The sequence below is a fragment of the Thermobia domestica genome, chromosome 1 (assembly GCF_964235325.1).
Source record: "Thermobia domestica chromosome 1, izTheDome1.hap1.1, whole genome shotgun sequence".
NCBI classification, from domain to species: domain Eukaryota; kingdom Metazoa; phylum Arthropoda; class Insecta; order Zygentoma; family Lepismatidae; genus Thermobia; species Thermobia domestica.
In genome coordinates this window covers 291,043,252-291,069,339 of record NC_137454.1, presented here as the reverse complement: position 1 = coordinate 291,069,339, position 26,088 = coordinate 291,043,252, and the positions used below count along the sequence as shown (strand labels likewise).

Here is a 26,088-nt window from a genome sequence, read left to right as displayed (position 1 = left end):
TGTAATTAGCGTTCAACACTCTCACATATTTTCTCAAAGAAAAATGAAAATTTCTATGTTTATCAAAGTTGCAGATTGATGAGTGGTTTTAGCAAGCAAAGAATAACATAGAACGTGCATACATAAATGATGATGTACTTACATTTGTATTAAGTACAGAAAAAAATACAAGTTTATTTAAAACGTATTTTTCTGTAGTTTTTGAATTATGTTAGAAGGCTATTCTACAGAGAAAGACTTTTCAAATGAATTCGATACATTTTTTTCTACGTTCTGTTACCAAGATCCAACCCAAACTATCGTATAAACATGACATATTTTCATTATTAGACTCTCAGGTATTTTGTTTTTGCTTAATCAGAATCAGTGGCGGCTCCTGAATTAAATAAATGATGTTACGAAAATAATCCAAAAATACCTGACAACCAACATAGATCCGAATCCGGCGGAAATCCCGGAACAGATACAGAGCATAGAAACCATTTGAGTTATTAGCGCCAGTTAAACACCAGTTAGGGGAAAGTAGAACCACATAATACATTAGTGTTACGTGTAGATGAAGGAATACTGCAAAAGGATTTCTCAAAAGGATGCGAGATCCCGCATTTTTCTAATATCAACATGCACGACAGTGCATAGCAGCCAAGTTAAAAAAAAAAAAAAAATTGTCGGCAAAGAAAAACTGGCCTGCACTGCCGGAAGCATGTTATACAGGAAGAAGAGTTTTGGGCAAAATTGCCGATTTCGAGGCTCCATTAAAAATCTATTAAAAGTAGAAATATGAAATTTAGAATTTAAAATGTACAATCCTAAATTTCAGTTTAATAATATGCTACGATTCAGAATCCCATCATCATCATAGGTATTCTGCCCTTATTGGCAGGTCATTTGCCGCAGCTGAGAAGCTTCTATGCTCCACGGTCTTCCGCTAACCTCTTCGTCTTCACGTATGATCTTTCTGTTTTTATATCGTCCATTAATTGTAGCCTCCTTCGTCCTCTCCTCTTCTTTCCTGCTATCATACCCGCTAGCACGTCCCTCACGATACAATTTCTTTTCAGGCAATGTCCTAACCAGTTTTTCTTCCTCTTCTCAATAATATCTAAAAGTGTTCTTTTCTCTCCCACCATTTCTAACACCCTCTCATTCGTTTTATTCAACCCAACTAATTTTCCATTCTTTTCCACACCCACATTTCGAAGACTTCCGCCTCATACAGTACAGCACTCCATACAAAGCATTTTATGAGTCTTTTTCTCAACTCTTTATTCAAGATCCCACATAACAGACTTGACTTTTTTTTCCTCCTAAAGGCTTCTTCTCGTCATTCCTATCCTTTCTTTTATTTTACATTCGCACTTCATGTCATTATTAAGAATACTACCCAGATATCGAAAACTATTCACTTGTTCTATTTTTCTCCCCTCCCACTTTAATATTTGACACAGGCCGCTTCGCTCCGATTACCATGGCTTTTGTCTTTCTAACACTTATTTTCATCCCATATCTCTCAAAACCCTTCCTCAAGTTTTCTAACATAGTATTAATTTTCTCTTCAGATTCTGCAGCAAGCACCATATGGTCTGCAAATCTTATACATCTAATCATTCTACCTCCTACTGAAGTGCCGTCTTCAACATGTAACCTCTTTTTTAGTATCTCTTCTAAATAAATATTAAATAATGTTGGCGAGAGGCAGCACCCTTGCCGAACTTCTCTTCCAATTGCATTTTCCTCTGTTAGTTCGTCCCCTATCATAACACTTATTTGTTGGTTCATATGAAAGTTTCTTATGAGTCTTTGATCTTTCCATTCCAACCCAATCTTCTTTAGAACTCCCAATAACAATTCCTAATTCCCGCTGTCAAAAGCATTTTCTAGATCAATAAATACAACATACACCTATTTCCCTTTTTCTATAAACCTTTCACCGATCATCCTTAATAATCCAGTAACATTCTTGTGCCCTTACTTCTCCTGAACCCAAACTGTTCCTGCTCAACTTTTTCGTTTGTTCTTCCATACAACCTCAGCATTCGAAGCAGAATTTTAGCTACAAGAGATATGATACTAATAGTTCTATAATCCTCACATCTCTTTGGGTTCGATTTCTTAGTCGTTATTATGATCGTCTTCAGGAATTTTTTCGGCCATATTGATATTGTCATACCAGGGAGTAATCTACACCCCAACACCCCCTAACATCCCCCAAATTTCTTTGCACACACCCCTGTATGGAAAAGGAATACTCCCCGAAATCCAATTGTATCAATCAGTATCATATAGGTTATTTATTACATCAAGTTAAAAAAAGGTTTAGCGTTTAGGAAAGAAGGCAATATTCTTATTTATTTATTTCACTTGAAAATACGAATCGACCTCGTTCTCATGTACGGCTTCGAGAAACACATGACCTCATTGTTTCGGGCGGGGTTTCGATCAAAACAATTGACAAAACAGACCCACTCATACCTAACCTCCTGGGCTCCGCGGTCGTTTCCAAGAAAACAAATTGATGGATAGATGCAGATGACTGAAATTGGCAATGTCTTGAGTGAATATTCACCTACCTCTTCCTAGAGATGCAAAAATGCCGGCTTTTTTGAATCGATGGTTTTTTGCACATAAAAAGCCGTCTTTTTTGAAAAAAAAGAGAATTTTGGAAATTTTGGCTTTTTTCATTTTCATGATTTTTCTGTTTAAATAGCTTTCTTATAGTATACTCTAAAGTTAAATAAGATTCCATGACCTAAATGCCATATTTCGTTCTAGAATTCACCATCATGATGGATGGAGCACATGGTTTATGAATTAAAGTATACATAAAGTACGTAGTATTTGGGGGTAATTTTAGAAGCTATTTAACTTTATTTTAACTTCTGAATTATCGACATTTTTTTTCTCTAGATCATTTCTTTTTAGTCATCCGTGTTTCACTTCTTAGAGCTTAGTACTCTAGCTTCTATCACATAATTAAACTAATGTTTTTCAATATATCCATCAGAGCGTACGTTTTTCAATATATCTGTCAGAGCGTACTTCCACATTTCCGTTATACTGTAGCTGTACAATGATTTAACAATAATTTTCCGGACGCAACCTTGAATACCATTTGATAGAAATAATCAGTATCGGATTTAGAAAAATATTTGGAAGGGTTTTTCTGAATAATGTTTGTTTTTTTCTAAAAATTCCTAACTTTTATTTGGGAGGAGCTTAAGTTTATGAGTACAGGCATAACAAATATTTCGTTTCGTTTATATATTCAGCTATAATCTTCCAGAAACAACCATTTTATACTGATAATCAATGGCGGATTTAGAAAAGTATTTTGGGAGGGGCTTTTCTTATTAATGCTTAGTTTTTCTAAAAATTCCTAATTTTTTATTTGAGGACAGCTTGAAGTTTATGAGTAAAGGCAAACCTAATATTTAGTTTGTTTTAGAAATTCCGTAATTTCGGGGCAGAGGCTTCAATCCGAAAGACATCTCCACCCTAATCCTCTTCGCAAATCCATCACTGCTGGTAATTAGCAATAACAAAGATTTAAAAACGATTAGGAAGGAAGTCGGCCAGAACTCACAGTACACGCATTATCTCTACTTTCACAGATAGAATTAAGAAAAACTTTTGTCAAAATGGTCGAATGCGGGGTTGAATCCCGGACTTCACGATAGAAGCGCGAAAGCTAACCACTCGCTCATGTCTGTTGTGCAGTTGTGCTTAACTTAAATGTATTCTCTCTCTCTCTCTCTTCTCTATGGCCACAAAAGCTCTCCATTGACTTCTGTCCTTATCCAATTCAATCCAGTTTCTACTCTGTATTCCTATTTCTGCTAGATCCATCTTAATATTGTTCTCCAATCTGGGCCTAGGTTTTCCTAATGGACGTTTCCCGATTGCATTTCCAGTTAAAACTTTGAAAGCGTTCCTACTTTCTTCCATTCTGGCTACATGACCTGCCCACCTGAGCCTCCTAGACTTGATGACTCTAGCGATGTTTGGTAAACCGTATAAATTATGTAGTTTCTCCTTATGAAGTTTCCGCCATTCCCCATTCCCGTTTCGTTTGGGTCCAAATATTCGTCTCAGAATTTTATTCTCAAATAATTTCCGTCTGCGTTCTTCCCTCAGCGTAAGCGACCATATTTCACAACCATAAAGCATAACAGGCATGGTTATCATTTTATATATTTTAAGCTTTAAATTCCTTGACAGACTTCGCGACGACAAAATATTTTGAACTGAATAATAACAAGTATTTCCTGATTTCAGTCGACATTTAATTTCTTTGTGGGTATGACTTTGGTCTGGTAATACTGATTCAAGATATTTGAAAGTATCCACTGTGTCGAAAGTATTAATTGATATTTTAACGCATTCATAATTTCCCGTATCACGATCCTTGTGAACTTCCTTGTATTTAGATTTCTCTGCATTTACTCATGCTCCTGCAAGCTTTTAATAAGGCCTCTGCATTTGTTTCGATTGTTCTCCTATTATCCCCTATTAAATTTACATCATCATCATACACCATAACCTGGTAAATACCATTCAACTCTAGGCCCTGGTTCCTATCTTTGATTTTTCTTACAGCGTACTCCGGAACAAAGCTGAATAATAACGGCGATAACACATATCCTTGTTTCAGGCCAATCTCGACGTGGAAGCTCGCATTTTTCTACTCGGACTTTACTCTGGGATTCATTTAAACACTTAATAAATCTAGCTTTTTCGGTATTCCAAATTCTGGAAGAATGTTGTATAATGTTTCCCTCCTAACCGAGTTGTAAGCCTTTCTAAAATCAATAAACAGATGATGTACTGGGTCATATATTCCCACTTCTTTTCGAGTATTGGTCAAATGGTAAATATCTGGTCGATTTCGACTAGATCCACACTGAGAATCTCCAATAATTTCATCTGCGTATGGGATCAATCAAACTAATAAAATGTTAAGAGAAATGCCTCGATAATTATTACAATCAATTTTGTCGTCTTCCTTGTGAATTGGAACAGTGATTGATTCTTCCACTCTTTTTAAATGTATTCCATAGTTTTTCTTTTTTGTAAAAAAATAAATAAAATAAAATAAAATAAATAAAATAAAAAAAAAGTTTCGTAACGATATGTTTAATTTTCTTATTAAAAATTCAGAAACCTTCAGGACTGGGTAAACCGTGATGGTGGTTATATATTCTACAGCCTAGGAAACCATACGCTCAGGTGAACCGTCTATTGCGTATATGATCCATGAACAGAAAATTCGATACTTTCCCGATTCTGAACAAGCTTAAGGAACAGTCAGCGCATTAGAGAATTTGGAGCTTTACCGATTTTGCAGACCCAAAGCACCTGATAGGTGGTAACAGATTATTACGTATGTGATCAATGAAAGAAAAATTTGTTCGAAATATTCATACAATGTATATGAAAGTTAAAACTTACCTAAAAAATGTCAACAATGTACAGAACCACCCGAAACGAAGCTCTTGATGTGTAGATTTCTGTCATGTTTTTCTTTATTTTGCTTCAAAAAGGTGTATGATATTTTGAAGTAAAAATACTACATACAATTTTGCTAGTTATTTTTGTATCATTTTTCTAAGTACTTATTGTATATAAGAGGTTAAAATATTATTACATATATTGGTCAATCCTTTGGAATTCATAATATAAATATGTTAAGAATTTTTAAAAATCTTTTTGAAATTTATGGTTTATTTTCGAGGTTTCATATTATTATCTGCATCAACCACTAATTAAATGAATTTTTTGTTGTAGAGAAACGAAACAAAGTCTGCTTCATCAGTTTAAAGCAAAATTTTCAAAAAAGCCCAAAATTTCCCAAGCAAAAAAGCGAAGCAGAAAAAACCGAGCTTTTTTTCCAAAAAAGCCGGTTTTTTCCGAGCCCTTGCATCTCTACCTCCTCCTCAATAAGGAAAAATGTGACAATATAGTGTGGAAAATAGTGTATATGCAAGATAATCAAATTGAAAAGTTGCAAGATTTAGTAAAAAATTGACGTTATTTACAGTTAGTGTAACTAGTGAGACTGCATCCAAATATTTCTGCATTTTCTTCAAGAAACAGTCTTTAAATTAAGACGAAATGATATTTCTGTTGAGTGTGGAGTACAACTTGCTCAAGTATGGAGATGGAGAATATCATAATTCAAGATCAGGTGAGACATTTTTTTTATTGGTTTGTTATTTAGCAGGAGAAAATAACGGATTTGAACTTGGTTTTCTCTTTGTATTAATATGAAATCTTTGAACTTAGTTTCCTATTCGTGTTAATATTAAATTTTATTTTAATGAACCAAGTACAGAAATTAATCATTAACAAGGTTTTTAAATTTTTTTAAATAGCAGATTGAGCTCCATAAACAAAAGCTGCGAGGGTGGAACCAGTTACTCTTGCTAATAGTTGCGTAACAAAATATATAGTGGTTTTCAAAGCTAAACCAAGTTTTCTTATCAGCAGTAAAACTGTCATATGGTTGTTAGCGGCCACGTGCGGCTTGTCAACCAGTTGAATGTTGCCGGTATTACAAAAGCTTAGCCGCTCTTCCTGTCGCCAGGGTAAACAATGAAGTCTCGAACTATTATTTCTGAGTGTTGCAAACCAATAAGCAGATACATAAAACCAGAATAACCATTTAAAATAGGGATAAAATACGTACACGTCATTCAACAAGTAATTTTCTCTTCTATTAAAATAATAATAATAATAATAATAATAATAATAATAATAATAATAATAATAATAATAATAATAATATGATGATGATGATGATGATGATGATAGTTTTTACGTCCGAGCCGTTTCGGGCTACTGTGCATTTTCGGTAATGCTCGGAAAATAGAATAGATCCTGGACCGCACGTTGGACCGATATTGTATTTTACCCGTATGAATCGGGTTTGCCCAATTAAACCGTATGAATAGGGATGACCTGATAATCCCGTGTGTCATTATTGTAAATGATGTGTTGTTTCACTTAATTATCATAACATAAATTGTTCTAATTATCATGTACGAACTCATAACGAGTCTATCGGGTCAAACGGTCCAAACAGGCCAAACGAGTTTATCAGGTCTAAGGATCGAGTAAACCAAACGCAATGGGTATCGGGCGGGTACAGCTTACTTGAAAAGTTCAAGCACTAATTATAGGTTAAAGTCAATACTTAAGAGCTCTAATTGTTTGCATTCCTTTTTTCTTTTTTTAATATAGTTAACCGACCAACGAACTTGCGGATACATAAATATAAATGCTCAAATCCAAATTATTGCATTATATTATTGCAATGAGCATCAACGTGATTTACTACTAGGAGTTAGCGTGATTCACTAATGTTAATCTTATTTAATTAATAGCATTATTATTATTATTATTATTATTATTATTATTATTATTATTATTATTATTATTATTATTATTATTATTATTGTTATTATTATTATTATTATTTGTTTATGACCTTCATGCAACTTAGAATCAATCTCATAAAGCACTACATCAGACCTGATTGAACATTATTTTGAAAATTCTCACATAAATAGATAAAATAAACAATTGGAACTTAACACTTCAAGAGTTCAAAATATGTCCTCGTTTTCGTTTTCCTCAGTTTCTGAGGACGATTGATCTATCTCGATGACAACATGATCTTTGTCTCCATCAAAAATATTTTGCAAGCACGATAACTTTGTTCAATGTCCTCGGAAAACATTATTATTATTATTATTATTATTATTATTATTATTATTATTATTATTATTATTATTATTATTATTATTATTATTATTATTATTATTCGACATACCATATGTCTATAATGACAATTTAAAACTTTTTTTCCTGGAAAGGAGATGATTAAAAACCATTCTATTAAGTACCTAAATCCTCACATGTATTAATGTATGCAGGTTAATATCTGAGTAATAAAGCTATCATTACCTCTATTAATTTCCTGTGTATAGTATTCTAATTTGTAGTTTGTCCAGTTTTTATACACGTGAAGAATCAGATTAGAAAGAAACTGATCTATTATATATTGACCTGTATAACTGTATCTTAAAGTTAGAAATAATATACTTACAAGCAGAGCAGATAAACAGACAGAATCTTTATTAAGCCTATTACTAATATTACATATTATTATTAGCAATAATAATGATAACTAAATTCCTGGCGTAACAGCCTTTAGAAGGCCTGGACTTATGGCACTCATTTCTGTGGGGTAATGTGTTCAGAAATCTGCATGGACTCGGGCTACTATGATAACCGTAATGGGGTTAGCCATACTGAAGAGCTTTATACAGTTCTACCTGAGTTGGTGCGGCAACGCCGAAATCTAGTTACAATGAAGGATTTATGGTAGGGACAAGTAAACCCTTAGATCTTGACCTTCGAGGAAAAAATTGGTTATGTTTTGTCGCGATGTACCCTCCCCCCAAGTAAAAATTTCTGGCGTACTTACTGTGTCATACGATATTAATATGGTGACCTATAAAAATCAGTGAAATCTGAACAAAAACGCCAGATGTATAAAAAGTTCAGCCAAGTTCGTCAGCCTTGAAAAGTGTTGAGATGAGAATGGATGAGCCAAGTTCACTGCATCTGAAACGAACACTGCAACTTGGCGCGAGGTGACCATCAAATTCGAATACAACAAGATGTCTGTTCCTAGTTTCATCGCCGTGATATTTCAGTCCTAATTCTGGTGGTGGCCCCAAAATCTACCACGCCTACCAGCATCATCCCTAAGGCTCGTAAACATCAGTTTCCTTGACACGTCGTGGAGGATTATAAGTTTTCCTTGTCTAAGTTTAGAACCACCAAACTTAACTGCAGTATATACGCGCCTTAGCACACTCGCGAAGTTGATATTCCTAAGGCTGGTGGTGGCCCCAAACTCACCACCACCTTACCTGAGGTTCGTTCACATTATTTTCCTTGACATCTCGCGCCAAGTTGTAGTGTTCGTTTCAGATGCAGTAGCAGAGGAACTTGGCGCATCTGTACTTATCTCAATACTTCCTGAGGCTGACGAACTTGGCTATACTTTTTTGCAACTCTGGTGTTTTTGTTCAGACAGTGGTATTACTGGTTATAGATGACCTGGGAAACCCAGGTTCGATTCCCGGCGGGAGCTCATGTGGTTCGGATCCCACGTTAAGCTACAGGTCCACGTCTTATATATATCCTCACTGTTAAAAGGGATACTAAACTCAGAATCAAATTAAATCAAATTGGCTACAGACAACACGTCTAGGCACATCGGTCTGTCATTTGTACGTATTCGAGGTATTAGCAATACAGTAGAAATAGCTAATGATGCCATACAACTTCTCATCATGAATGTAGTATGTTCAATACCTGATTCAACATCCACATCTATCTTCTCACGGTGCTGAATAATTTTGTTTCCATTCAAATCTCTCCTCATCCTCCTTGCCTGCATTCAACCACATCTCAACTGTTAAATTCCTACGCTATCTTGCATTAGTTGCAGGTATCGACATGCCATTTCTTATATTGTAGTTATGAAATTCAACCTTATTTCGACTAATCTTTACATTAGAACTTAATGGGAACTCCTTTATGCAGAATTCCTTTAGCCGCACGCTTAACACTAATGTATTGTGAAGTAACTGTGTATTGGAAATGAAGTGACTGTGTATTAGAAGTAACTGTGAATTTAATTCGCTAATTTGTATTATTTTATTAAATTGCATTATCAACGACAGAATCATGAACTTTTGAAAATTCATCGGAAGGAAACTTTGATCAAGATTGTACATTCTCAGACGGCTTTTGTAAACGCATATTTGTTAATAAACACGACTAGTTTCCTCATTGCCTTTCCGCATACCTTCAAGCACAGCCTGATACTTCCCGATTCTTTGAACTCCAAAGTCATCATTCTTCAGCGACACAAAACCAAGGAGGACACAACAAGGGGTATTCGACACACGATTAGGATAGGTGCAGGATCAACGAGAGAAGCGGATCGCACCGGTGGAGAATTACCAGCTCCATAGTCAAGAGTACCATTCTGTTGGTTTATCACCGCAGACTCATTAAGCTTCAGCAGACTAGAAGAATGAAGGTGTAGGAGGACATCATCGTAAAGACGCATTATCGACGCTCCTTGCAAATCATCAGGATAGAGATCCAGATGTTGACTGTCTCCAGCTTATCCAGGCTCCTCCAGGTGAAGACATTCATCGTTCCAGATGACTAGGACGACGCCAGCTTCGTTGGATCTATCAGGCTAGTGCTCATCCTCTATCTTTCAATCATAACCTATTTCTCTCTCTCTCACCTTTTCCCTACTAGTCATTTTCAAAATTAGAAACATTTGAATTTTATTTAAATTCAACCACAATTTTACAGTTAAGTGCCGTGTTGTGCATCAGTTCCATCCCCATTTGGTTGTATTTATTTATATTTATTACGTATTCTGAGCTACAACTGATGGCACAGCACCGGCACATGATGGAGATGCTGTGAGGCTTGCGCCTTTGTTACGATCCTAAAATTTCGATAAATTACGATTCTAAATATTCGGTAGATGCTTTAAGATGCCAAATTTTGAGTAATTTGTACTGTGTAATTTATAGTTTGTCGAGAGAAATTGAGTAGAGTTATTTTTAGCCCACCCGCCCACCCTTACTACGTTTATTCATTTGCTCTGTTAGAGTTTTTATTTTATTTTATTGTTTCTTAGTTGAATGATTAAGTGGGTGAGAAGAGAAAATTTTGCCAAGTTACTATATTTTGTTTTTCTTTGTGTTAGTATATAAGAAGTGTTATTTACATTTTGGTGTTGGATATATATATATATATATATATATATATATATATATATATATATATATAGTAGTGTAAGATATTTATTATAAGTGTGATTTCGAAAATAATAATAATGGAGAATACTAGTGCTATATTTTCTGCCTTAGATCGTTTAGTAGAACCCCCCCCCCAGATTTTCCGGCAAATTGAACGAGTCAGTTCAGTCATTTTTTAGTCATTTTGAGGATTTTTCTGTCCTTCATAGCCTACGTGATGTACAGAAACGTCATTTGTTGCCGTATTGTTTAGAAAATGGGGCTCGTGCTTATCTGTTAGCTTTACAATCAACCGCAGAATATGATAATCTCATGTATGTTCAGATTAAGAAGAAATTAATAGAGGCTTATGAAGATAACGTAGTTTCGCAAGTTTTAGAGCAAGAAATGAGAAATAGGGAACAGTCAGTTTCTGAATCTGTCCTAGATTACATTTTTCTGTGATTCTGCTTTCCTCTAACTGGCGTTTGACCGCTGTTAGTAGCTAGACTGATTCATACGCTCTGAATATCTGTTCTGGGATTTCTACACGTGTGTAGTTTCCAAACTGATTTGGAATATTTTATCTTGTACTAGCAGCGTTCACCCCGCTTCGCTGCGGTCACCCCGGAACGCAATAAACTTTGTTACTTAGATAATTTTTACTTTTTCGCTTTCAAGTGATATGATAAAAACCATAGAAGATTGCAGTAAATCTTAACATTATATCGCCTGTCATTTATGTTAACCCGCCCCGCTTCGCTGCGGTCATCCCGGTGCTGGCATATTGTAAAAGTGTCTGTAAAAATAAGCAAATCAATTAAAAAATTTTAAACAGAAGATTCAAGCTATTTTCCGCTGTATATCGCCTGTCATTTATGTTAACCCGCCGAGTGACACGGTCATGCGGGTTGCATATAAATACGTTTATTTTTACCTATGATGAACTAATAACAAAGGATTTGTACGTTATGGACACTTGAATGGTCAATTATCTCAAGACACTGGTAATTAAAAATTAAAGTGATATGATAAAAACCATCTAGGGTCCAAATCCTAATAACCCCCCCAAAATGAAAGAAATTGGTTCAGCCGTATTAGCGTGATGAGCGGACAAAGGATTTTGTACGTTCTCTTTTATATATATAGATTGATGTTACGCATCATCTACCGACGTTTGTCGATCTAATTTTGTACTACCCTTATAACTGATTCAACCGACATAGCCTACTGTAGAAATAATAACTGATCATAGAAGCTGGGGTTCTTCGCCAACTGTGCCCCTCAAGCAAATAGTTTCCGTGATCAGAATCCATGTACCCAGAAAATATTGACATCACGAATCTCCCAAGGATATACCAGAAATATGCTTTACTATTGTTACAGTTAGTTAACTGGTATTTGGGAAGACCAAGAAGGTAAGAGGATAAGTAATGCAAGATCTTAAGAGGGTAACAATAATCCTGATTAGATGGGCTTGGTATTGGAGAGGATCCAATGGGAAGGCGGGGGTCTCTACAATCACAAAATTTTAAATTCTTAAGAAAGAGAGTTAGTTCGTTAGTGCATTAGTGTGAAAGTATATACTTTGTACGTACCTGCTTTAAATACGGTGGGTCGTTTAGAATTTGATACTGCATCTGAAGAATTTATTTAGAAAAAAAGCTTTTAGTGTTAATATCTCTCTTTGTGATCTCTTTCTGTTAACATTTTGTGCAGATTTATTGTACGGATCCATATATAAATTCATTGCATGTACACTTCGTTTCCAGTAAATCGATTTTTGTGTATCATAATAATTTTGGGGATGTGGACTTGAATTCCTCTGTACAAATTCACTTTAGGAGGTCTTCAGTGTACGAACACGATAAGAACTATTGTGCAAAAGACAATAATCAACTTGCGTTAGGTGGCCACTAAAAGCACAAATGCTACCTAACCAAATCAGGGCAGGAACGCAGCAGGGGTCACGAGAGCCAGCGAGCGGCAGCGGTTGCGTCCGTACGGAGGAGGCGCGTCAGCGAAGGTAAGTATACACAAAAACGAGGATAATGCAAAACACTATACATATCATAAAATTACTTACCTTACGTGTTGAATTATGTATTTGTACGTTACTAAACACGTTACAGGTAATATCCTGATATGTTTTCATTGCTTGCATATTTGTGTTCTAAAGTAACATAACACATTACTAACGTAAATTCCACAATTGTGTGGATTTCATAACTCTCGAACACTTCTACAGTTGTGCGTCATTAGTTAGCGTACTGTACTTCACTTCACTTCACTTTGTATTATGTGTTTACTACCTACCTTATAGGGGAATCTGTGCATAACGGGTTCGATTTTCATTCATGTATTTTTAAGTAGATATGCATCCCACAGGTAAGAACACAACATATTTACATTATTCACACACTAGTATATTAAAGTATTGCAAACTTGTTTTGAAAATTTTACGTATCTGTGGATCCGTACAGTAAGTATGCACCTAAATATTAATCTGATGATCATTGTGTTATTTGAGATTGCTCAATAAGTAGATTCTTCTTTACATATTCTATAGTTTATCTTAATTATTTTAAGCACCAGGGATCTTACCTCTGTATATCATAACTCGGGTAGAATGAACACTTTATAGCGAAACCAGAGTAATCTAATTTAATAGTCGCATATGCTCTCCTTGAACTCCAATGAATACTACAGCCAATAGAATAATAAATACTGCATATGTCCCATAATGGACGCTAATATCTCAAATTTTGTCAATCGCTGAAGTTTGCAGGCTGGCCACAAAACCCCGTTATCCATGAATAAACGGTAATGTAAGTTTGCCCATTAGGAGAGAGTGTTGTACCTAGAGCATAACGTACCTAGGAACATTTGTAATTTCTGGTAGGTGCTGCAGCCTGCCTGCGTTCTGCAATGCTAGGTAGAGAGGAAGATAGTAGATGTGACTGCAGTACGTTTGTCTGTGCCATTGAACAAGACTTGCGGTGGTGAGGGTGATACAAATTTTAAGCTGTGTTTTGTAAATATTTTCGTAGTAACATTATTATCATCTAGTATAAACCGTTGATGAATTTACAATCAACGACATAGTCGTCGTTTTCAGCGTTTCTCGGTAAGAATAATACACCACATTTTCCAAAACAAAACTTCTGAAACATGGCGTCCTGTTGTACCAAGGAACATAAGCACATGATGTACCTTGGAACATGATCCTAGGTACATCAGTACATTTTTTTTTTGTTATTTTATTGCAGATCACAATGCACGAAGTAAATCTGGCGTAATGAGGATGCCTGTCGACCCGAAAGTCATGAAAAGAGCTATTGAAGCTGTTACAGCTGAACCTGGTACGAAGTTCTCAATTATGGAAGCTTGCAAAGTATACAACTCGCTATGCTTTCTAGGAGTTTGTCCAAGTTCAAGAAATCTGGCGTACAGACTTAGAAATATGCTACAAATTTTCATGTGAAGCGGGTGTTTAGTCTTCAGGATGAATCAATTGGTGAAATACACAAAAAAGTTGCAAAAATGAGCTATGGTTTGTCAAAAACGGTGTAGGACTATTGGCATACAAATATGTAGTTGCATATGGTAAGAAACTTCCTGACACTTGGAATGTGGAGAAAAAGGTTGAGGAACAATGGATGCGTGGTTTCATGCGAAGATAAGGCAACGAGTTGTCGATAAAAAGCCAGAACCTACGAGTTTGGCTCGTTCAACAAGCAACATCAAAACAAATGTTGACTGAGGATGTCCATAATTGCTTCGGCCTCATTCCCCAGACGAGGGGTCTTTTCCTTTGTTTTCCGATGATAACTAAGATAGTGCGGATGAAAAGAGTGCATATACTGCAGACAAACTTATAGGGAAAATAAAGGCGGAGAACAATAGATTCGTTGTGTGAATTGTCTTCGATGGACTCATGAACATTGTGCCGATTCTGACAAGAAGACTTGGAAGACTTACATCGGTGACTTTTGTAGGGCTACTCGTCCCTAAAACTGATTTCTATTCTGAAAGAGAAAAGGTATTAGTTCTTAACTTGAAATTTATCCTGTATGCTGCAATTTATTATTTGTAGGCAATACCGGTAGTTAACCTAACCTCATCTGAAAAGCCTTTCTGAAGAAACTTACTATAATTATTATTTCGTAGTGTGTTCATTTCTTTTATTCATTTTAATAATTGTCTAGCTCGCAAATACTAGTATTTCAGTTCATATTGCGTTTCTAATTTTTACACAAGTGCTGTGTTCCATAGTACGTCAACATGTTGTACCATGGAACATTAATAACCATGTAACTAATTTTTCATTTATTTCTACAAGACAGTGGTATTACAACTTGTAATTATGAAATTAATTAGGGTAAATTCGGCAGTTTCTGGTGGTGACGTTTATTACTTTCTTCAATTCAAATAAATTATATTTAAGAGCAGTTATGAAAAAGTGTTCCATGATACAACACTCTCCCCTACCCGTTGATAAATGCTAATGTAAGTTTTTTCCGTTAGCCCTTGATAAATGATAATGTAAGGTTTTGTATCGGTTCAGATTGTGAACGATGGCTGATACTTCCAGTTACAGTATTGAAGAACATGTTCTTGCAAGCTGCTGGGTGTATGAGACAAACCACACAGGTAAGACACTGGCAGAAGTGTGTGCAGATTTTCGGACAAGGTTTCAACGAGATTCTCGCCCGAAACACACTCTTTTACGATAGGAAGAGAGAAGTGAAAGAAATGGCAGACTGTCCACACGAGCAGAAACATTTCCCTGCACCACTTACCTAGCCACCAGGGAGCTCAGAATGTGATAATGCGCTACGGGGTTTCATAAAGCGCATCGTTGCACGAAATCGTTACGATACCACTGCCGAACTGTCGGAAGATATCAAACAAGATTTCACTCAAGTCACACCTTCAATGCTCTACAAAATATCGCACAGAATCTGGCGGCGTATTATCCTTTGTCATGAGAATGACGGTCGACAGACTGATCCTTTGGACACTTAATGTTTCATATCTCAACTAGCAGCGTTCACCCCGCTTCGCTGCGGTCACCCCGGAACGCAATAAACGTTGTTACTTAGATAATTTTTACTTTTTCGCTTTCAAGTGATATGATAAAAACCATAGAAGATTGCATTAAATGTTAACATTATATCGCCTGTCATTTATGTTAACCCGCCCCGCTTCGCTGCGGTCACCCCGGAACGCAATAAACTTTGTTACTTAGATAATTTTTACTTTTTCGCTTTCAAGTGATTGCAGTAAATGTTAACATTATAGCGCCTGTCATTTATGTTAACCCGCCGAGTGACACGGTCATGCGGGTTGCATATAAATACGTTTATTTTTACCTATGATGATCTAACAAAGGATTTGTACGTTATGGACACTTGAATGGTCAATTATCTCAAGACACTGGTAATTAAAAATTAAAGTGATATGATAAAAACCATCTAGGGTCCAAATCCTAATAACCCCCCAAAAATAAAAGAAATTGGTTCAGCCGTATTAGCGTGATGAGGGAACAAAGGATTTGTACGTTCTCTTTTATATATATAGATAAAACTTCTTAACAGCATTATTGTTCATGTCATTTAGTTCTTTCCATGTAGCCATTTACATACGTTTAGTGGTTTATGTTACTTATTTTCAGGGGTAACGGAACTCTGTGGCCACAGTGGAACACTGATTTCATACTACTACCAATAAAATGAAAAGTACGTCTAACATACTCTATTACTAAATACGGAAAATTATTCTTAATTAGCCGTGAACAAAAGACATAAAATTAGGGCAACAATGAATGGTTCAATTGTTAAAATATTATATATATATATATATATATATATATATATATATATATATATATATATATATATATATATATATATATATATATATAGATAGATAGATAGATAGATAGATATAGATATAGATATAAAAGAAGGCAATAGTTTACTGCAATATTTATTGGAAAAATGTGGCAACTGTTTCTAATAAAGAATATAGTAACTACTGAAACATGATTAATATATTACAATAGACACTAAAGTCTTCATTTCTATCAAATTTGAAAAACACTTATCTAGCTGTAGGTGGTACTTCCATTATCATACCAAAAACTTATACAATTGTAGGCAAATAAATTGCGTAATTTACATTTTATTTCTGCAAGTAACTCTGCGGAAAATACTGAATGAATATACATATTAATATTAGCATAACAAAAAGCGAACATATGAATCCCTGCATAGAACAATTTTCCCTGATGGACACAATTACAAAATGTTAATGTTATAGTCAAATTAATTCAGAAAGAAGGGCAGAAAGGTATTTATAGGTGCAGCTACAACTTAGGAGTACAATTACGTGTCTGGACAAATGACATAGAAATTACAGTGCAAAACTCCACTAAGTAACTTCTGCTAGGCGGCCACTAAAAATTGTCAATGCCATCTAATCCGATCAGAACAGGAGCGCATAGGGGGCCTGTGTGATAGGGCGGGGATACATCCGTAGGGAGCAGGCCCGCCAGCAATGTTGAATATGTGATTAAACGAGAATAGTGGGAAAACATTTTATATAACATAAAAATACCATCCTGCATATGGGACAGCTATTGGAACACTTGCATAGTTACACATGATCACTTTGAACACTGTCTTCAGGTACCACTTATTTTTTATGGGTCAATGCGTGGTTAAGCATACACTTTGCACTATGTATTTTTACCTCATTAATCATCAGACATATGAACCACATATATTTTTATTACTTATATATTCCTTTTTTGAAATCAGAATTTTTATTTTTCAGTCAAAAGTCTGCGCCAATAGAATACAATAGGACCACTTTTTTTTTAATTAATATACGACGATACGGGGTTCAAAATTCATGAACTTACCAGATCTTTCTTACAATAGCTTATGTTAGACTAACTAACTGTACGGCCTATGGAACCCGGAGGTTCAATCTTACGTTTAAAAAAGCTCTCCATTGACTTCTGTCCTTAGTCAACTGGATCCAGTTTCTACACTGTATTCCTATTCCTGCGAGATCCATCTTAATATTGTTCTCACATCTGCGCTTAGCTCTTCCTAATGGTCGTTTCCTGATTAGATTTCCAGTTAAATTTTGAACGTTTTCTTACTTTCATTCTGGTTACATGATCTACTCACCTGAGCCTTCTAGACGTCATGATCTTAACAATGTTTGAAAAATGGCATAAATTATGCCATTCCTCATTACAAAGTTTCCGTCATTCCCCATTCCCGTTAATCTTGGGTCCAAATATTGCCTCGGCATTTGGTTCTCAAATACTTTCAGTCTGTGTACTTCCCTCGGAGTAAGCGATCATGTATCACAACCATACATCATAGGCATGATTATCGTTTATATATTTTAAGCTTTAAATTTCTCGACGGAGTTTGGGAAGACACAATATTTTAAACTCAATAATAACATAAATTCCCTGCTTTTAGTTGTTATTTAATTTCTTTGTGTATATGGTTTTGGTTTGTTAATATTGATTCTAGGTATTTGAAAGTATTCGTTATGTCGAAAGCATTATTTGGTATTTTGACAATCCATAATTTGAGTATTTGGATCCCGAGGAATCTCAATGTATTTAGTTTCCTCAACATTTATTTCTAAACCCATGTTCCTGCATGTGTTTAATAAAACCTCTGTATTTTTTCTATTGTCCTCATATTCTCTCCTATTAGATTTACATCATCAGCATGCACCATTAACTAGTGAAGACTGTTTAGCTCTAAGCCTTGGTTACTATTTTTGATTTTTCCTTAGAGCGTGTTCCGGAACGAAAATAATAATGGCGCAATGCATCTCCTTATTTCTGGTCATTATCGACGTGGAAGCTCGTGGACAAATATTTTCCTACTTGAACGTAACTTTCGGATTTATTTAAACACATTTTAATTAATTTAACTAGCTTTTTCGGTATTCCAAATTTGGTAAAAATGTTATATAATGTTTTCTTCCGTAACAGAGTTATAGGTCTTTCTGAAATCAATAAGTAATTGATGTACCGGAGTATTGTATTCTCATTTCTTTTCGAGTATTTGACAAAGGTAAATACCTTGTCGATTTCGCCTAAATACAGACTGATATTCTCCAGCAACTTCCTCTGTATATGAGGTCAATCTTGCTAACAGTATGTGACAAAAGAGAGACGCCTCGATAATTATTATAATTTGTTTTTTGCCTTTCTCGTGAATTAGAACAATGATTGGTTCTTTCCACACTTGAGGAAATTTCTCCTTGTTCCAGATGAATAGAATGAGTCGTGTATCTCGTTTCATAGTTTTTCCTCTCCAGCTAAATCTCAGTTGGAATTTCGTCTTAACCCAGAGATTTGTGTTTCTTTAATTTCTGTACCTGTTTTATTAGGATTTGGAATAGCGGTTCTGCTGTCTGCATTTCTCTTAGTCCAGAAACATTAGCTTTTGGTTGCATATTAAGAAAATCGTCAAAGAAATCGCTTATGTTAGACTAGTAACTATAATGGAAAAATGTTATAATTTATACGAAAGGCAAAGGATCGTTGCCAGAATTTATGGTAGAGGACATAACTAAAAGAGGTAAATAAATGTTTGCCTATGATTTATCGCACTGGATATTTAATTTACTTGTATAGCATTTCTCGTACGACAGACAACCCTTATCTAAAATAAAAGTACTAAAAGTATAATACTGTAATATATTTTTTTCTATTAATTATAGTATGTCATCTTGTTTTAGATTAAGGTGAATTTAAGAAAAAGCAATTTCAAACAATTATTCGAGATCGTATTCATGCTCATTAGGTTTGTTAGTTTTGTAACAAATTAGGCTACAATGAAGCATTTCACCTTTACACTCTTAACTAGTGATTTAGGGGGGGGGGAATCACGAATAGAAAAGTTACGGGAAACCTCGCCACAGAATCATAACAGTTTAATTAACTTCATTGTAAAATATTTGCCATAATTTAGTGTAAGTATGTATCTTTCATAGAAAAACATTATCATAGTCTCAATCACTGATCTGAACTGAACTTTCCTACAATTTTCGCACATGTTTTCCTTTTGCATTAAATGTCTCAATTCTATTTTCTTTGTCTACTTGAACCTAATTACTTAAAACTTCTGTGATACTTACGTTGCTGTTAATGATTGGATGCAAGTAAAAATCTACCCTTTGAGCTTCACTGTGGGGACGTTCAGTGACGATCACCTTCTTGGTTAGAGGCTCGTATCCCTCATGGTACGCTGTGATTTCGTAGCACCCAGGAGTGAGAAGTCGAAAATAATCTCCGCCATGAACTAGAATGAAAAACAAAATCAAAGCTACAATGGGCACTAACTATTTATTGTTTACAATTTGATTATTTAACTAGTCTAAATGCTGTTACCTCTATTTTCTGAATGTGTATATGAAGTATGACCTTTGAAGTCTTGTAATGAAACGTGATCTTTGTATCAACTAACCTATATGACTTTTATTTTGAAAGCATTTCTGTTTACAAAATCTAATAAGTAATAAATTTGTTTATCGAAACTTAACTCAATAATTAAATACTAAGAGAACGAATCACGTGTTTAGTCTTACGTCATCTAGCAACGGAAGCCAGTAAATGAAAAGCAGGACTGGGTTTAGATCGTGAAGTATTCCTAGCATCCTTACAAAATTAGGATTTTATCGTTTTATAATACATTTCCACAAATATTTTTATATACGTACAGTAAGCACACAATCATAACTATTATTTTTCATATTCATACCTAGGTGTACAAAAGAATTTCTTCAACTAATTTATGTAACTAATTTTTAACTTCTACATCAGCATATTTACTTAATAGAAAATATCATGTTATCTTTAATTGATATTTGAAAAAAAAACTCCAGTATTTAATTGCGTTTAATGGATTTTTTTATGTAGTAAAGGTGTTTCTCATCGGCCAAAGCTCGGACCCTTCTGCTCTTAATTTTCATGAATTATTTATCTAAAAATTGTCTAATTTATTCAGTTTACTTTTCCTAAATTGTAGAATTACAGATGAATTGTAAAAAATTTAATAGTATCATGATCTAAAAAGATAAACTTTCACTAACCATTAAGTAATATTAAGTTACAGGAGACACAAAATTGTTAATGAGAAAAGCGCTAATAAAGTATAAAACATAAAAGATTTGTTGCTTACAATTAGTGCATTTTACGCTTCGTTGACATTCATTCACATAGGGGAAGTTCCTTATATTGTATCAGCTTCTAAATTGTACCGATACGGTTTCTCTTAAACAATCTACATGGTGATGCTGCATTGTTAAATACACTCTGGTATTTTTGAACGAAGCACCAAACAGAGTCATTGTACTGTACAAGCTGTAGTTTGTTCACAATATAAATGTTTTCTGCAAGTAAACCGAAGATCCTATACAATGCAAGGTATGTATAAGAATTATATTATACATAGTAAAGGATTCCCTACTTAGTTGTCTAAAATAACACGTTTGCTATAAGATATCAGGTATTCCACATTTGATAAAGTGAACAAGAAAAACAAAATTGCCATGTCTCCTTAACCGTAGGTCCTACCGATAAATTTAAGAAAATTTACCTATACCTTGCAGAGGTAGCAAAGAAAAGAAACAGGTACTAAAACTTTCTTCAGTGTCTATGTATCAACCTGATGTAATAATTAATTGAATATATTAGAAAAATTGAAACTACCATATGCGAAAATACTACTGGTACTACAACTTACTTATTAAAAATAATACAAAGAACTAGGATTAATTGTAACAAGGAAAACAGAGTGGGTTAAACAGTGGTTTCCAACCTGTTTTAACTAACAATCCATTTTTACTGGACGTCTTATTTGATTTTTTATTGATAATATAAATTATAGTAGTGTTAGATTACAAGTTTTCATAAGGCAGTGACTTTATCTAGACTTGAACATTGTTGCTATTGCCGGAAGCATTGACTAGTATAGTTTGTATCAAAATCTATTTTAATTAATTAATAAATGCTTCATGTTTTCAAATTTTAAAATTGTGTGACTCACCAGTGTGTGGTGACACTTGATTGAAAACCACTGGGTTAGGAAAAGACTGATAACATGATAAAGATATTAAGATTCACTGGAGACGAAAGCAGCACCATTTGCAGCCTATTTCTTGAACCTTTGTAAGGAGGACAGCACAGCGCTGGACAGTATGAAAAGAGGGCGTGGTCGCTGCTGAAATTCATACGCGATTTGTGGAGAACATTCACCGTCGCGGAAAACAGTGTACAACTGGGTAGAAGGCTAGAAAGTGGATAACACCTCGAAGGAAAGTGACAACAATAGCCATCATCATCGTGATAGAGAGGACCATTCAAGGGAACAAATGCGTCACATTCTCTGAAATGGAGGCTGCTACAAGACTAACCAGAAACACACTGCAGTGTATCGTGCACCAGGTGCAAATGGGGAAGATGGGTTCCACCAAAACCCTTATCTGCAAAGCAAAAGCAATGTCGTGTGGACGGTGCACGGAACTTTTTGCTGAGCCTTGTGAGTGTAATGAGTCCTGACCAGGCCGGTAGCCAGCCAAAAATGTAGAGGGGCGGTAGAAGTTAGGGGCGCCGATCCAACCATATTATAGTTCATTAGCAAACCTATCGTGACAATTGTAGGGGGCAGTAAAAATTTAAGGGGTGGTCCCCCTAGACCCCTCGTGGATACGGACCCGGGCCTAACTCCATTACCATGGGAAGACAACAATGCAACAATCAATGCAGAAGTAACATCATTACCGTCCACCGCCAAAGAAATTTCGAACAATACATTCGGCTGGGATGTATATGGCTACACTGTTCTGGGACACGAAAGACATTATCCTAGTCGAATAGCTAGAAGTGGAGCCATGATTAATAGTACAGCCTATGTGGAGACCCTAAGACGCTTACGTCATGCTATTCAAAAGAAACGCCCAGGAAAATGGGCGAAAGGAATGCTTCTGCAGCATAATAATGCACGTCCTCACACCAGACGGTAAACTACTACTGCCATTGTTCAACTAGGATTTACAGTGCTGTCATACCCTCCCTACTCTCTGGACTTAGCTCCTAGCGATTACCACCTGTTCGGGACAATAAAAAAACCTTTGCGTGCTCGTCGGTTTGCAGATGTCATGAACTTGAACACACTGCCAAACATGGGAGCGTGAGACTTCAAACAATTGGTTCCAGGAGGATCTTCAGAAGCTGAAACACCACTGGCAAAAGTGCGTAAAGATAAAGGGAGATTATGTTGAGATGATGTACACATGCTGCTGTAGACAAAGTGTATGTTGCTTTGGAACCTGTATGACAGTGGCGTAATTAGGGGGTGGCTACCGGGCTCAAGTCCCCCCCCCCGAAATTGTTATATGCATAACTTCATTGAAATTTGTCGGCACCCAAAGGAGAAATATAAGTACTTATTCACGTGTGTTCATAGTCCCTCCCGAAACAAAATCCTAAATACGTCACTGCTGTATGAATGTGAAAAGAAGTATAAATCATTAATACCACCTCGTATATATGCATTTTATCACTGAACAATGAACTAAATATTATTTATAGCACCAGATAATATTTCTATAATATTTCGACATTGATATTTTATTATTTTAAATACGTCCCTTTAATGGGGAATCAATTTTAACGAAATAGAACTTCTCTCATGTGAACGGACGAACATGTCAGCAGTAAGGTTATATGAGACGTGGATCTATAGTTAAACACGTGATCCGAACTGTATGAACTGAACCCGGGTCTTCCACGCCAAGAGAAGTTTTGGGAAATATCTAACAGCAATCAATCAGAGAACAACAAGCATAAACCAGGGTGCAATCTAAAATTTCACTAACAACGGCCGTGTGAAGATGGAGGCAGCATAGTTGTCGGTTTGTCCATAGTATTGCCAATCTCATTATTTTTTTACAACCTCGTAGATGCCTTGTAGTTATACCGTTAGGCATGCCGAAACCAAATTTTAAACTGTTGATTTTTATCTGATTCCCAAGAGGTTTTATAGTTCTCAGTCCAGAAAAAAAAAAAAAAAGAAGAAGAAGAAGTATCGTATCAGATTGGCCTCTTGACGTCGTCTTGAAGTCGCTTTGAATGTTTGAGCTGCAATATTATCCTTTGGCTCTTTTAAGCACCTACAGTTAGTATAGATATGCACACTCAATGGTACCTAATTTGTTTTTATTCTTGTCAATGCTGAGCGATATAATTGATAGTCTGGAAAACATGATAGACCAAAAAACCATGATAGTATTTTTAAACCATGATAGTTTTTAATATATAAACCAATCATATTGAAGATGCGATGACATTGGAAAGATCGACTATATAGAAAATCAATATTGTATACACTTAGTTTAGAGTTTTGAAATATCATTCTTTATGTAAAGATTCTTCATTATCTATAAAATATTATTGCTAAGTTTAGGTTGTAATAAAAGTAAATCACGATATGACATGAAGGTAAGTTTAAACGAGCACTAATAAATCACCAACAGATAGCAGCACATTTCATCTATCCTTCCACTGTAATTTGTGTAACGAGCCATAATATTCATAATATTTAATCGAAATTTAAGACATATATATTTCAATTTTGTTCAAAGACAAGTTAAATAGATGTAGAATAATTTGTTCCCTTTTTATTACTTTGTTTTATTCATAAATAGATATAACATGGGTTATTCTCTGATTATTGATTCAATTTGTTTTTGAGCAAAGTTTCAACATCCATCTCTTCAATTTGATTGAAGTATTATGCATATTGTTGCTCCCTTCAAACTACACTGGAAGGATAGGTAAAATATGCTGCCATCTGTTAATGATTACTTCTTCCTTTAAACTTATTTTAATTTAGCAATACATATCATGTTTGGTAATGAAGATGTACTTATAAGTGAAAATAACCTTATGTTTTTCATGCATCAAACGAAATGGAAAATATAGTAAAATTAATAAATACTTTTTTGTCTCTCTCAATCTCAGAAATCTGTGACTCAGTCTCAGAAATCTATAAATACGGTACCTGACGTAATATCATGTTGTATATGACTGTTCCGATCCTGCGTACAGTTCTTCACATGTATGAGGACGTTTGCTATACCACTTCCATTGATGGCATTCTTGACTAGACCCTTCACTCCAATGTGAGCCTATAAGGAAATATAATAATAATAATAATAATAATAATAATAATAATAATAATAATAATAACAGAAGAAGTTCTTTATCAATGAGAAAACAGGAAAGTGTCAAAATTTCTTCACGAGTACTTTACATGGCAACAGATACATTACTTTCAGTATTTTTAAATGGCTGCAATTTTCTAGACATAATTTATCTTTATTCATTTCATGATGACTAAACAGCCAACCTCCTGTACCAGTAATGCAGTAACATGCACAAATTTTAATCAAGAGAGAGGTTCAAGATCCATATTATTTCAGTATTTTTGTACATATATCTTAATATTCATTTTCCATAATATCTTGTGCAAGAGGAGGCAGCTTAGGAAGGAACGCACATTTTGCGTACGCTACTGCAGTAGTGTAGGTACAATACAACTACATATTCAGTAATATCAATGTATAGTAACATAATAGTAATATCCTAATATGTACGTTTAACTAATTATTGTCTAAAAGTTAAATTTCATAATTTGCTTTCAGCATAACGCTGCCTTAGGATAGGTTTAATAGTTGGGCAATACTTCTAAAAATTGGTTTTAGTGTATCAGAAATATTCTTTGAGAAAAATGATACCATTGATCTTCGTAGACCAATTTCAAATCTATTTGAAAATGAGAAGAAAGCAAGCGGTTCACTAATATTTGCTGTTGCATGAACATAGAAACTTATATCATTTCACAGTACAAAAATGGCAATCATTCATAACTAACTAACTAACACTATGGCCTATAAATTCCGAGAGTTCAATGCCGCGTTCACAAAAATTCTTCATTAACTTTTGTCCTTAGCCAACTGGATCCAGTTTCTACTTCGTATTTCAATTCCTGTAAGAATAATCTTAATATTGTTCTTCCATCTGCGCCTAAGTCTTCCTAATTTTCATTTTCCGATTGGATTTCCAGTTAAAATATTGAAAATTTTCCTACTTTCTTCCATTCTGGCTACATGACCTGCCTGCCTCAGCCTTCTATACTCG

At 35.0% G+C, this 26,088-nt stretch overlaps 1 protein-coding gene across 2 annotated transcripts in view; it reads right to left on the bottom strand.

The window, feature by feature from the left end:
- Window positions 1-26,088, bottom strand: part of LOC145661357 (carboxypeptidase E-like) — a 262,276-nt gene that overhangs the window by 41,255 nt on the left and 194,933 nt on the right. The window contains exons 7-9 of one of the 2 annotated variants that reach the window (XM_081726702.1): window positions 24,950-25,076; window positions 20,025-20,188; window positions 12,440-12,481 (exon numbers count right to left, since the gene is read on the bottom strand). In XM_081726702.1, the coding sequence (XP_081582828.1) occupies window positions 12,440-12,481; window positions 20,025-20,188; window positions 24,950-25,076 (333 nt within the window). The remainder of the gene's footprint in view (window positions 1-12,439; window positions 12,482-20,024; window positions 20,189-24,949; window positions 25,077-26,088) is intronic. The other variant, XM_081726703.1, reaches the window with a different exon arrangement.